Consider the following 12604-nt stretch of genomic DNA (forward strand, 5'->3'; position numbering starts at 1 on the left):
TACAAAGAGTGTCCCTAAGAACAATAATCTGGCAGGATGCCCTATGAGAAATGGACACAGCAGGTTAAATAAGTTTGGGAAACCCTTAAATGCACATGCAATTTACAATGGCTCTGAGAAGTCCAAAGCTAGGGAGCCCATATATTTATCCATTTATTTTAAGATTTATTTATTTAAGAGTAGGGAGAGGCAGAGGGGGAGAGAGAATCTCAAGCAGACTCAGCACAGAGCCTGAGCATGGAGCCTAACTTGGGGCTCGATCCTGAGGCCCGAGACCATGACCTGAGCCGAAACCAAAACCCTGACACTCAACTGACTGAGCCACCCAGGTGCCCCTGGAAGCCCATTTAATGTGACCTGTTTTCTTAACCATGAATGTCCTGTAGCATAGACTTTGGTGTGGAGGAGGGAGCACAGGCTTCAGAGCCAGGAGGCTGGGGTCTGTACCCCAGCATTGCTGCTTCCTAGCTGAGTGATCTTGGGCTGGCCACTTTACAGCCTGGGCCCCAGTGTTCTCATTTGCAAAATGGGGATAGTCATCGGACTCACTCATAGGATTGTTGCAAGGTTTACTGAAGCGTTGTTTGTGATCACCAGTAGACCTGGCATGCACCATTGGTTTTCTTTCTTTCCACCTTCTTTCCCACTGCTAGGTCACAAGTCTTTCAACTTGGGCCTTATTCTTCTCATCTTTCAAGTGGGAATAGTAGTCCAGGTTTTCTGACTGGATTGTCCCAAAATTATAGATATGAGAAAACTTTGAGAAATTGCCTGTGGGATGGTGCATCTGGGCTACCCACTGGGGGGATGGGGCCTCTCTGATTGTTCTCTTTCTTCTCCTCTCAGGCAGCCCCTGGAATTTTGCCTTCACAGTCAAGTTCTACCCCCCTGACCCTGCCCAGCTGACAGAAGATATCACAAGGTAAGGGCTGTGGAGGGGTGGGGTGGGCATTCTAGCCACATGACTAGGAATGAGGGCACCTGGTGCTGGTAGGCATGTGGACAGTAAATGATGGCAGTTGCAAAGTCAGATACCCAGCGAGGCCAGATAGCATCACCAAAGGATGCTGACTCTGTGCGAGAGGAAGTGATTCAAACACAAGTGGTCAGTCACAGCAGACCATCCACTTTAGAGGGGGAGGCATCCCAGGCAGCATCAGGATCCATGTCATTGATTGACATTGAAATTCAAGGGGACATGTGCCATCTCAAACAATTGCTGTTCAGCTCCAGCCATCCCTGCCACATGGGAACAGGGCCCCGTTGTTGAGGTGGAGCTAGATATTTGAGATGGAGCTAGATATTTAAGAGTAAAATCCACAGTTTTAAAATATTGGGACTAATTCAAACTTTTTAAAAACATGGTGGAGGCCATCTCTGGATGGGACAACCCAAACATGTCCGAAGGCTGATGTTCTGAGTGGACCACCATTTTTGACTTTGGGGATAATGAGGGAATAGAGCGTAGATGCCTTTGCATGTAGGAATTTGGTCCCATATGCTGCCCTATGTACCTGTCAGGCATGTGACATCCCTGCCCCATGGAGGCAAGTCTGGGATGAACCATCTCATTGTGCCTCAAGGCCAGTAAATAATGTGGCCTGGAAGGAGGGGCAAAGCATTTTTCTTCAGAATGAGAACTTCTGTGGGTCTCATCCTGCCTTTGGAATCAGAACAGGGAGAGGCCCTTCTCTTTATCTAAGCCCCTTCCAAAGGGATAGTCTCACTTCATGATATCCGGGGGCTGTGTCATCCATGTGCTGAGCCCGGCATTTCACCAACAATAAAATGTGGGCATGGAGTTATTCCTACAGTAGGGGAGGGGCTCCTAAGCCAACCTCCCTCTCCCATTGGGTCCCTCCTGAATGTTGGCTGCCTGTTTGCCAAGCAACGGGCCACAGGCACAATGCCAGCTGGCCTTGGGGGATAATATGGATGTCCCTGGGATAGACCTGAAACCTTGGCCTCATTAGCCCTGCTCTAACCCCTAAGGTCATCTTGGGTTCAAGATTCAGCAACAGGGTCTCAACTTCATTTCCAAGAGGACTGAGAGCTATAGAACCAGCTCAGTCTCCAGTCTTACCCACGGTATTTCTTCTCTTTGTACCAGATCCTGGGTATTGAGCTTCTAGGGACACCAGGAGGGAAATTAGCCCGGCTTAGCATGGGTGACCTCAGGGAATGGGGTGGTAGTAGCAGCTGATTTAGTCAAAAATATTCAGGCCTGAAATAAACTGGTCAGAGTGACAAATTGATTGAAATGAAATATTGGTCAGAGTGTTTGGCAGTGATCTTCAAATTTTTAGACTTGAACAAAATGCCCTTAAGCCCACTCTTAATGCCTGTGATGTTTGAGCTGCTACTGATGCTGAGCCTAGGCCTTGGCCCTGAATATGCACTGAGGCCACATATACTTTTTGCGAGAGTTTTGTGCCATGGAGCAGTAAAAATTATACTGAGTAAAAACCACTTAAAAGGAAAAGAAATAGGCAATTGAAAACAATGATGAAACATGGCAAAATGGGCAAGGACACATCCTTGGCTAAGAACGAACTGAAACTTTTTTTTTTAATGCAATTAATTGAAAAAACAATAAAAATAGTTTAAAATGAATCTAAAAATTGTAAAAGTGTGCATAAAGTTATAAAAAATCATATCCTTGTGGTTGGAAATGTTTCTTTTAAAGCAATTTGTTTTTAGACGATTCACTTAGAGCTGGAGGCAAAGTAAAGTTTTGAGAAAACATTGGTAAACAGGTTTGTCCTGGCTGTAGAATGCAGTACAGAAGTTAAAATGAATGAGATCAGGTGGTTTGTGCTGATCTGGGAAAGACACTAGGCACATAGATGGGTGTGAAAAAGCAAGCTGTAGAGTCAGATGTATCATTTGATACTGTGTACATGTTAAAACCCATGAATCAAAACACATACATTTCTGTATATCCATGAGGGAGAAAGGTCTAGAACACCACACGGATAATAGGGGTGACCTCTGGGGGAGGGGATTAGGGCTGAGGATGGACATCAAGAGGAAGTTTAGAATTATCTCTAAAGTTTACATTTGTTCTACAGTAAGAACATAATTAATTGTATGATTAAAAATACATATTTTTTAAAACTGGCCAGCAAAATAGTCCTATTTAGCTTGAAAATGAGTTAGAAATTTAAAATATTCCCACAGTAGGAAAAAAAATTCCTCAAAGTTAGAAGTTAACAAAATGCTTAAAGCCACATGAAATGGGACAAAACCATCTTTTAGGACACACTTACATTATCAAACACCTGAAATGCCAGTGTCTAGGAAGGTTCCTAATTCTACCGAGCTAGGTGTTGATCAGTTTGGTTCTGATGGGTGGGTGAGCAGTGGTGCTGAGGGCATCTAGGGAGGGAGGGGGGCCCGTGCCCATGGCCACTCTCCCCTGTTTCCAGATACTACCTGTGCCTGCAGCTGCGGGCAGACATCATCACGGGCCGGCTGCCCTGCTCCTTCGTCACACATGCCCTGCTAGGCTCCTATGCTGTGCAGGCCGAGCTGGGCGACTATGACGCTGAGGAGCACATAGGCAACTATGTCAGTGAGCTCCGCTTCGCCCCCAACCAGACCCGGGAGCTGGAGGAGAGGATCATGGAGCTGCACAAGACATACAGGTTTGGGCCTGCGCCCAGGGTCTCCCCTGGCTTCTCAGCTATTGGCTAGGGCCCCAGGTGCTGTGCTCTAAGTCCCTCACCTGGCTTTGCCCTCGACTGGAGGTGCATCTGAGAGTAAATCATCTCATCCCACTGCATCTATATCCAGTGGGAATGGTAGTAATTATCTGTGTGACCTTAAATGACTGCAGGTTCTTAAGCTCCTGTATGGGTGTAATAATTCCCTGCCCTTGGACTCTGAGGATCAGTTTTTTTATCTGCCAAGTGGAGAGAATCATCACTATCATGTGCCCCTGGGGAAGTATCCTGATGTCTTGGTCTTGGTGTAAAGTTCAAAAGCTTGCGCTCTGAAGCCGGACTGCCCAGGTTCACATTCTTGGCTCTGCCACTTTCTACCCAGGGAATCTGGGCAGGTCATTTCACTTCCAGGTGCTTGAATTTCCTCATCTGTTCAGTGTGGGTGCTAATAGAACCTGCCTTGTAGTGCTGTTGGGGGCTACATGGCACATAATGCAGACAACATGTATTCGTTGTTGCTCTGTGATCTTAGGGGTTGGATAGTTGATTGCACAACACAAAGCACCTTATTCTAGGAGTTAGAAATTGACTAACCTGATGGGTCACTGTAGGGCTTGTGATTTAACTTATCAGTCCCAATTTTCACTTGGATATGTACGGCTTTAGGTTATTCATGTGACTCATGGTTGGTATTTAGGGCAGGAGAATTCATTGTGCAGGGTGTTTGGCATCCCTGGGTGCCAGGCACTAAATGCCAGTACACACCCTTGCAGTCATCATAACAACCGCCGAGATGCCCCCTCCCCCATTCATTCCCAAATGCTGCTGTAAGGTCGGTACCACCCCTGAGGGGAGCCCCTGGAACTAAATGGTCTCAAGGATCCCTTCAGTTTGGAAGTGCTTTGGGCTCCAGGGCCAGGGTTGTTATGGGAACTCAATGTGATAAATGACATGAAGTGCATCGTAAACTGTAAAGTACTGTGCATGTGGGAGGGAGCATGGTGAAATTCTCTCATTGCTAATGAGGATAGGAGGCCCAAGGAGGGTTGTGTCCTGGGGGCTGCATCTGGAGAGGAGGCCGAGGGCCAGATGTAGAGGGATTGTGTATGGGGGTGGGGAAGAGAGCCTGCTGGAGTGTGATGGATTGCTAGGTTCCGAGTCGCAAGTGTCTCTCTCAGAGACTTGCATACCACCTCTGACTGGTTAGTAGTGACTGTGTTGAGCGGGATACTGAAACCATACAACTGGTTAGCAGTGTCAGCCTGAGCTTGGGAGTAGGGGGTGAAGGCCTGCCTGCCGTCTGTCACCCCGGTTGTAGGTAGCAAGATATGTTAGGTATTTGCATGAATCCTAATAATTCAGAGAAAGAGGGGGGGAGGGGCAAGATGGCGGAGGAGTAGGGTCTCCAAATCACCTGTCTCCACCAAACTACCTAGAAAACCTTCAAATTATCCTGAAAATCTATGAATTCGGCCTGAGATTTAAAGAGAGAACAGCTGGAACGCTACAGTGAGAAGAATTCGCGCTTCTATCAAGGTAGGAAGACGGGGAAAAAGAAGTAAAGGAACAAAGGCCTCCAAGGGGGAGGGGCCCCGCGAGGAGCCGTGCTGAGGCCGGGGCGAGTGTCCCCAGGACAGGAGAGCCCCGTCCCGGAGACGCAGGAGCTGCACCGACCTTCCCGGGGGAAAGGGGCTCGTGGGAGTTGGAGCAGGACCAGGAGGGCGAGGAGGCCCTCGGGCTCCCGGGGACAGTAACAGAGCAACTGCGCGCCCAGGAGAGTGCGCCGAGCTCCCTAAGGGCTGCAGCGCGCACGGCGGGACCCGGAGCAGCTGAAGGGGCTCGGGGGCGGCTCCGCGGAGGGGGCTGCGGGGCCCCGGGAGCAGCTCGGAGGGGCTCGGGCAGAAGAAGAGGCTCCGTGCGGAGGGGGCTGCGCGGTTCCAGGAGCAGCTCGGAGGGGCTCGGGCGGCAGCTCCGCGGAGGGGGTTGCGCGGCCCGGGAGCGCGAATCCACCAGCGCAGGCTCCGGAGCACAGGGCGCCGGGACACAGCCCAGGATCCCGCCTCCCCCGGGACAGGCAGAGGCCGGGAGGGCCCAGGACAGCAAGGACGCTCCTGCCCCAGCTGAGCACATCAGCGGCCCCGCCCCGGAGCCTCCAGGCCCTGCAGACGGAGTTCCTGCCGGAGCTGAATCCAGGTTTCCAGAGCTGCCCCGCCACTGGGGCTGTTCCTCCTGCGGCCTCACGGGGTAAACAACCCCCACTGAGCCCTGCACCAGGCAGGGGCACAGCAGCTCCCCCAACTGCTAACACCTGAAAATCAGCACAACAGGCCCCTCCCCCAGAACACCAGCTAGACGGACAACTTCCAGGAGAAGCCAAGGGACTTAAAGAACACAGAATCAGAAGATACTCCCCCGTGGTTCTTTTTTTGTTTGTTTGTTTTTGTTTTTGTTTTTGTTTTGTTTTGCTTTTTGATTTGTTTCCTTCCCCCACCCCCTTTTTTTCTCCTTTCTTTTTCTTTCTCTTTTTCTTCTTTTTTTTTTTTCGTTTTTTTTTTCTTTTTCTTCCCTTTTTTTTTCTCTTTCTCTTTTCTTTCCTTCTTTCTCTCCTCTCTTTTTCTCTTTTTCCCAATACAACTTGCTTTTGGCCACTCTGCACTGAGCAAAATGACTAGAAGGAAAACCTCACCTCAAAAGAAAGAATCAGAAACAGTCCTCTCTCCCACAGAGTTACAAAATCTGGATTACAATTCAATGTCAGAAAGCCAATTCAGAAGCACTATTATACAGCTACTGGTGGCTCTAGAAAAAAGTATAAAGGACTCAAGAGACTTCATGACTGCAGAATTTAGAGCTAATCAGGCAGAAATTAAAAACCAATTGAATGAGATGCAATCCAAACTAGAAGTCCTAACGACGAGGGTTAACGAGGTGGAAGAACGAGTGAGTGACCTAGAAGACAAGTTGACAGCAAAGAGGGAAACTGAGGAAAAAAGAGACAAACAATTAAAAGACCATGAAGATAGATTAAGGGAAATAAACGACAGCCTGAGGAAGAAAAACCTACGTTTAATTGGGGTTCCCGAGGGCGCCGAAAGGGACAGAGGGCCAGAATATGTATTTGAACAAATTCTAGCTGAAAACTTTCCTAATCTGGGAAGGGAAACAGGCATTCAGATCCAGGAAATAGAGAGATCCCCCCCTAAAATCAATAAAAACCGTTCAACACCTCGACATTTAATTGTGAAGCTTGCAAATTCCAAAGATAAGGAGAAGATCCTTAAAGCAGCAAGAGACAAGAAATCCCTGACTTTTATGGGGAGGAGTATTAGGGTAACAGCAGACCTCTCCACAGAGACCTGGCAGGCCAGAAAGGGCTGGCAGGATATATTCAGGGTCCTAAATGAAAAGAACATGCAACCAAGAATACTTTATCCAGCAAGGCTCTCATTCAAAATGGAAGGAGAGATAAAGAGCTTCCAAGACAGGCAGCAACTAAAAGAATATGTGACCTCCAAACCAGCTCTGCAAGAAATTTTAAGGGGGCCTCTTAAAATTCCCCTTTAAGAAGAAGTTCAGTGGAACAGTCCACAAAAACAAAGACTGAATAGATATCATGATGACACTAAACTCATATCTCTCAATAGTAACTCTGAATGTGAACGGGCTTAATGACCCCATCAAAAGGCGCAGGGTTTCAGACTGGATAAAAAAGCAGGACCCATCTATTTGCTGTCTACAAGAGACTCATTTTAGACAGAAGGACACCTACAGCCTGAAAATAAAAGGTTGGAGAACCATTTACCATTCGAATGGTCCTCAAAAGAAAGCAGGGGTAGCCATCCTTATATCAGATAAACTAAAATTTACCCCAAAGACTGTAGTGAGAGATGAAGAGGGACACTATATCATACTTAAAGGATCTATTCAACAAGAGGACTTAACAATCCTCAATATATATGCTCCGAATGTGGGAGCTGCCAAATATATAAATCAATTATTAACCAAAGTGAAGAAATACTTAGATAATAATACACTTATACTTGGTGACTTCAATCTAGCTCTTTCTATACTCGATAGGTCTTCTAAGCAAAACATCTCCAAAGAAACGAGAGCTTTAAATGATACACTGGACCAGATGGATTTCACAGATATCTACAGAACTTTACATCCAAACTCAACTGAATACACATTCTTCTCAAGCGCACATGGAACTTTCTCCAGAATAGACCACATATTGGGTCACAAATCGGGTCTGAACCGATACCAAAAGATTGGGATTGTCCCCTGCATATTCTCGGACCATAATGCCTTGAAATTAGAACTAAATCACAACAAGAAGTTTGGAAGGACCTCAAACACATGGAGGTTAAGGACCATCCTGCTAAAAGATAAAAGGGTCAACCAGGAAATTAAGGAAGAATTAAAAAGATTCATGGAAACTAATGAGAATGAAGATACAACCGTTCAAAATCTTTGGGATGCAGCAAAAGCAGTCCTAAGGGGGAAATACATCGCAATACAAGCATCCATTCAAAAACTGGAAAGAACTCAAATACAAAAGCTAACCTTACACATAAAGGAGCTAGAGAAAAAACAGCAAATAGATCCTACACCCAAGAGAAGAAGGGAGCTAATAAAGATTCGAGCAGAACTCAACGAAATCGAGACCAGAAAAACTGTGGAACAGATCAACAGAACCAGGAGTTGGTTCTTTGAAAGAATTAATAAGATAGATAAACCATTAGCCAGCCTTATTAAAAAGAAGAGAGAGAAGACTCAAATTAATAAAATCATGAATGAGAAAGGAGAGATCACTACCAACACCAAGGAAATACAAACGATTTTAAAAACCTATTATGAACAGCTATACGCCAATAAATTAGGCAATCTAGAAGAAATGGACGCATTCCTGGAAAGCCACAAACTACCAAAACTGGAACAGGAAGAAATAGAAAACCTGAACAGGCCAATAACCAGGGAGGAAATTGAAGCAGTCATCAAAAACCTCCCAAGACACAAGAGTCCAGGGCCAGATGGCTTCCCAGGAGAATTTTATCAAACGTTTAAAGAAGAAATCATACCTATTCTCCTAAAGCTGTTTGGAAAGATAGAAAGAGATGGAGTACTTCCAAATTCGTTCTATGAAGCCAGCATCACCTTAATTCCAAAGCCAGACAAAGACCCCGCCAAAAAGGAGAATTACAGACCAATATCCCTGATGAACATGGATGCAAAAATTCTCAACAAGATACTGGCCAATAGGATCCAACAGTACATTAAGAAAATTATTCACCATGACCAAGTAGGATTTATCCCTGGGACACAAGGCTGGTTCAACACCCGTAAAACAATCAATGTGATTCATCATATCAGCAAGAGAAAAACCAAGAACCATATGATCCTCTCATTGGATGCAGAGAAAGCATTTGACAAAATACAGCATCCATTCCTGATCAAAACTCTTCAGAGTGTAGGGATAGAGGGAACATTCCTCGACATCTTAAAAGCCATCTATGAAAAGCCCACAGCAAATATCATTCTCAATGGGGAAGCACTGGGAGCCTTTCCCCTAAGATCAGGAACAAGACAGGGATGTCCACTCTCACCACTGCTATTCAACATAGTACTGGAAGTCCTAGCCTCAGCAATCAGACAACAAAAAGACATTAAAGGCATTCAAATTGGCAAAGAAGAAGTCAAACTCTCCCTCTTCGCCGATGACATGATACTCTACATAGAAAACCCAAAAGTCTCCACCCCAAGATTGCTAGAACTCATACAGCAATTCGGTAGCGTGGCAGGATACAAAATCAATGCCCAGAAGTCAGTGGCATTTCTATACACTAACAATGAGACTGAAGAAAGAGAAATTAAGGAGTCAATCCCATTTACAATTGCACCCAAAAGCATAAGATACCTAGGAATAAACCTCACCAAAGATGTAAAGGATCTATACCCTCAAAACTATAGAACACTTCTGAAAGAAATTGAGGAAGACACAAAGAGATGGAAAAATATTCCATGCTCATGGATTGGCAGAATTAATATTGTGAAAATGTCAATGTTACCCAGGGCAATATACACGTTTAATGCAATCCCTATCAAAATACCATGGACTTTCTTCAGAGAGTTAGAACAAATTATTTTAAGATTTGTGTGGAATCAGAAAAGACCCCGAATAGCCAGGGGAATTTTAAAAAAGAAAACCATATCTGGGGGCATCACAATGCCAGATTTCAGCTTGTACTACAAAGCTGTGGTCATCAAGACAGTGTGGTACTGGCACAAAAACAGACACATAGATCAGTGGAACAGAATAGAGAATCCAGAAGTGGACCCTGAACTTTATGGGCAACTAATATTCGATAAAGGAGGAAAGACTATCCATTGGAAGAAAGACAGTCTCTTCAATAAATGGTGCTGGGAAAATTGGACATCCACATGCAGAAGAATGAAACTAGACCACTCTCTTTCACCATACACAAAGATAAACTCAAAATGGATGAAAGATCTAAATGTGAGACAAGATTCCATCAAAATCCTAGAGAAGAACACAGGCAACACCCTTTTTGAACTCGGCCATAGTAACTTCTTGCAAGATACATCCACGAAGGCAAAAGAAACAAAAGCAAAAATGAACTATTGGGACTTCATCAAGATAAGAAGCTTTTGCACAGCAAAGGATACAGTCAACAAAACTCAAAGACAACCTACAGAATGGGAGAAGATATTTGCAAATGACATATCAGATAAAGGGCTAGTTTCCAAGATCTATAAAGAACTTATTAAACTCAACACCAAAGAAACAAACAATCCAATCATGAAATGGGCAAAAGACATGAACAGAAATCTCACAGAAGAAGACATAGACATGGCCAACATGCACATGAGAAAATGCTCTGCATCACTTGCCATCAGGGAAATACAAATCAAAACCACAATGAGATACCACCTCACACCAGTGAGAATGGGAAAAATTAACAAGGCAGGAAACAACAAATGTTGGAGAGGATGTGGAGAAAAGGGAACCCTCTTACACTGTTGGTGGGAATGTGAACTGGTGCAGCCACTGTGGAAAACTGTGTGGAGGTTCCTCAAACAGTTAAAAATATACCTGCCCTACGACCCAGCAATTGCACTGTTGGGGATTTACCCCAAAGATACAAATGCAATGAAACGCTGGGACACCTGCACCCCGATGTTTCTAGCAGCAATGGCCACGATAGCCAAACTGTGGAAGGAGCCTCGGTGTCCAACGAAAGATGAATGGATAAAGAAGATGTGGTTTATGTATACAATGGAATATTACTCAGCTATTAGAAATGACAAATACCCACCATTTGCTTCAACGTGGATGGAACTGGAGGGTATTGTGCTGAGTGAAGTAAGTCAGTCGGAGAAGGACAAACATTATATGTTCTCATTCATTTGGGGAATATAAATAATAGTGAAAGGGAAAATAAGGGAAGGGAGAAGAAATGTGTGGGAAATATCAGAAAGGGAGACAGAACATAAAGACTGCTAACTCTGGGAAACGAACTAGGGGTGGTAGAAGGGGAGGAGGGCGGGGGGTGGGAGTGAATGGGTGACGGGCACTGGGTGTTATTCTGTATGTTAGTAAATTGAACACCAATAAAAAAATAAAATAAAATAAAAAAAAAAAAAAAAAAATTCAGAGAAAGAAGCTCATATATGGGCTGGAGAAATGCTAATGGCCATCCCTTTAGCTTTGACAGCACTTTTAACTGAAAGCCCTTGGACATCTAGTGTCCAGGTGTCTCCCAGGGCAGCTCACTGAGGCACACAGAGCAGAGCACACTGAAGCCCCAGGGATACGTAAGTGAAGTGGTTGGGAAGGAGCACACACTGGAGCCACATTGTCTGGATTCAAGTCCCGACTTTGCTACAAAGGCAAATTATTCAGCCTCTCTGTGCTGGTTTCTCTATAAAGTGGGAATAATGATAACCCCCTACCTTACAGAGGATTCAGTGAATTCATGCACGTGAGGTGTTTGGAACAATGACCAGCACATGGTGTTCACTAAACAGTAGCTATGGCTAAATGGAAGATGTACAGTTTCCTGGCAGCCAAGGCAAAGAAGGAACTTGATGATTATATAACCCTCCTGTCAGAAAGGACAATGTGCACCTGCTCCTCAGGCAGGATTAAGTGGTTTCTGATACAAGATTCTGAGAGAAATCTCTTACGTGGGTACTAATTTAGGAGCCCCTGGGTGATTATAATGAACAATGGCTTCGCAGTCATGGAGAAGCAGAATTTATGGCTCATGTTTAAATCCATGGTAGAATGAAGCAGAAATTCCAACTCTCGGCTCATCCCTTGAATACTTGCTGGAGAAGACAAGATTGGACCTGAGCTTTGGCAACAGGAGGGGGTTGGGTAGACTGAAGCAAGGGCTGAGAACAGAGGAGAGGGACTCGATGAGGCCTAGCCACATGCACACTCTAGAACATTGCTGTCCTAGAATTACAGGTTCTGATCATGGCAACCTTCAATCAGCAAGACTTAGGCCAGGGCCTTTTCCATGGCTACCTGTGATCATGTTCTTTCCCTTAGGGGCATGACTCCGGGAGAAGCAGAAATCCACTTCTTAGAGAACGCCAAAAAGCTTTCCATGTATGGAGTAGACCTGCACCATGCCAAGGTACTGGTGGGTCCCAGGGTCCCCCTAGCACCTATGTGTGTCCCTGGTGCTTCTAGAAGGCTTGTGCTAGACTCTGTTCCCTCCAACCTGAAGCCTTTTATATTCTTACTTCTCTTTCCTCAAAATTCCATAACCCTTTATTTTCCCATAATCTTTTAACTTTTCTATATCCATATTGTATTATGAACGTATTTGTACCACTACTAGATTGGGAGCATTATGAGAGAAAGACATAGGCTTTCTTTTATTGTTTACCATGATGTAATTTTATTT

General features: G+C 45.0%; 1 protein-coding gene across 28 annotated transcripts in view; it reads left to right on the plus strand.

Annotated features, from left to right (window-relative positions):
• The window catches only part of EPB41L1 (erythrocyte membrane protein band 4.1 like 1), a 150559-nt gene that overhangs the window by 94533 nt on the left and 43422 nt on the right, over positions 1-12604 (plus strand). For all 28 annotated transcript variants that reach the window (XM_077872978.1, XM_077872985.1, XM_077872986.1 and 25 more), the window contains 3 exons: positions 847-922; positions 3429-3647; positions 12244-12331. In XM_077872978.1, the coding sequence (XP_077729104.1) occupies positions 847-922; positions 3429-3647; positions 12244-12331 (383 nt within the window). The remainder of the gene's footprint in view (positions 1-846; positions 923-3428; positions 3648-12243; positions 12332-12604) is intronic.

The sequence above is a fragment of the Canis aureus genome, chromosome 26 (assembly GCF_053574225.1).
Source record: "Canis aureus isolate CA01 chromosome 26, VMU_Caureus_v.1.0, whole genome shotgun sequence".
NCBI classification, from domain to species: domain Eukaryota; kingdom Metazoa; phylum Chordata; class Mammalia; order Carnivora; family Canidae; genus Canis; species Canis aureus.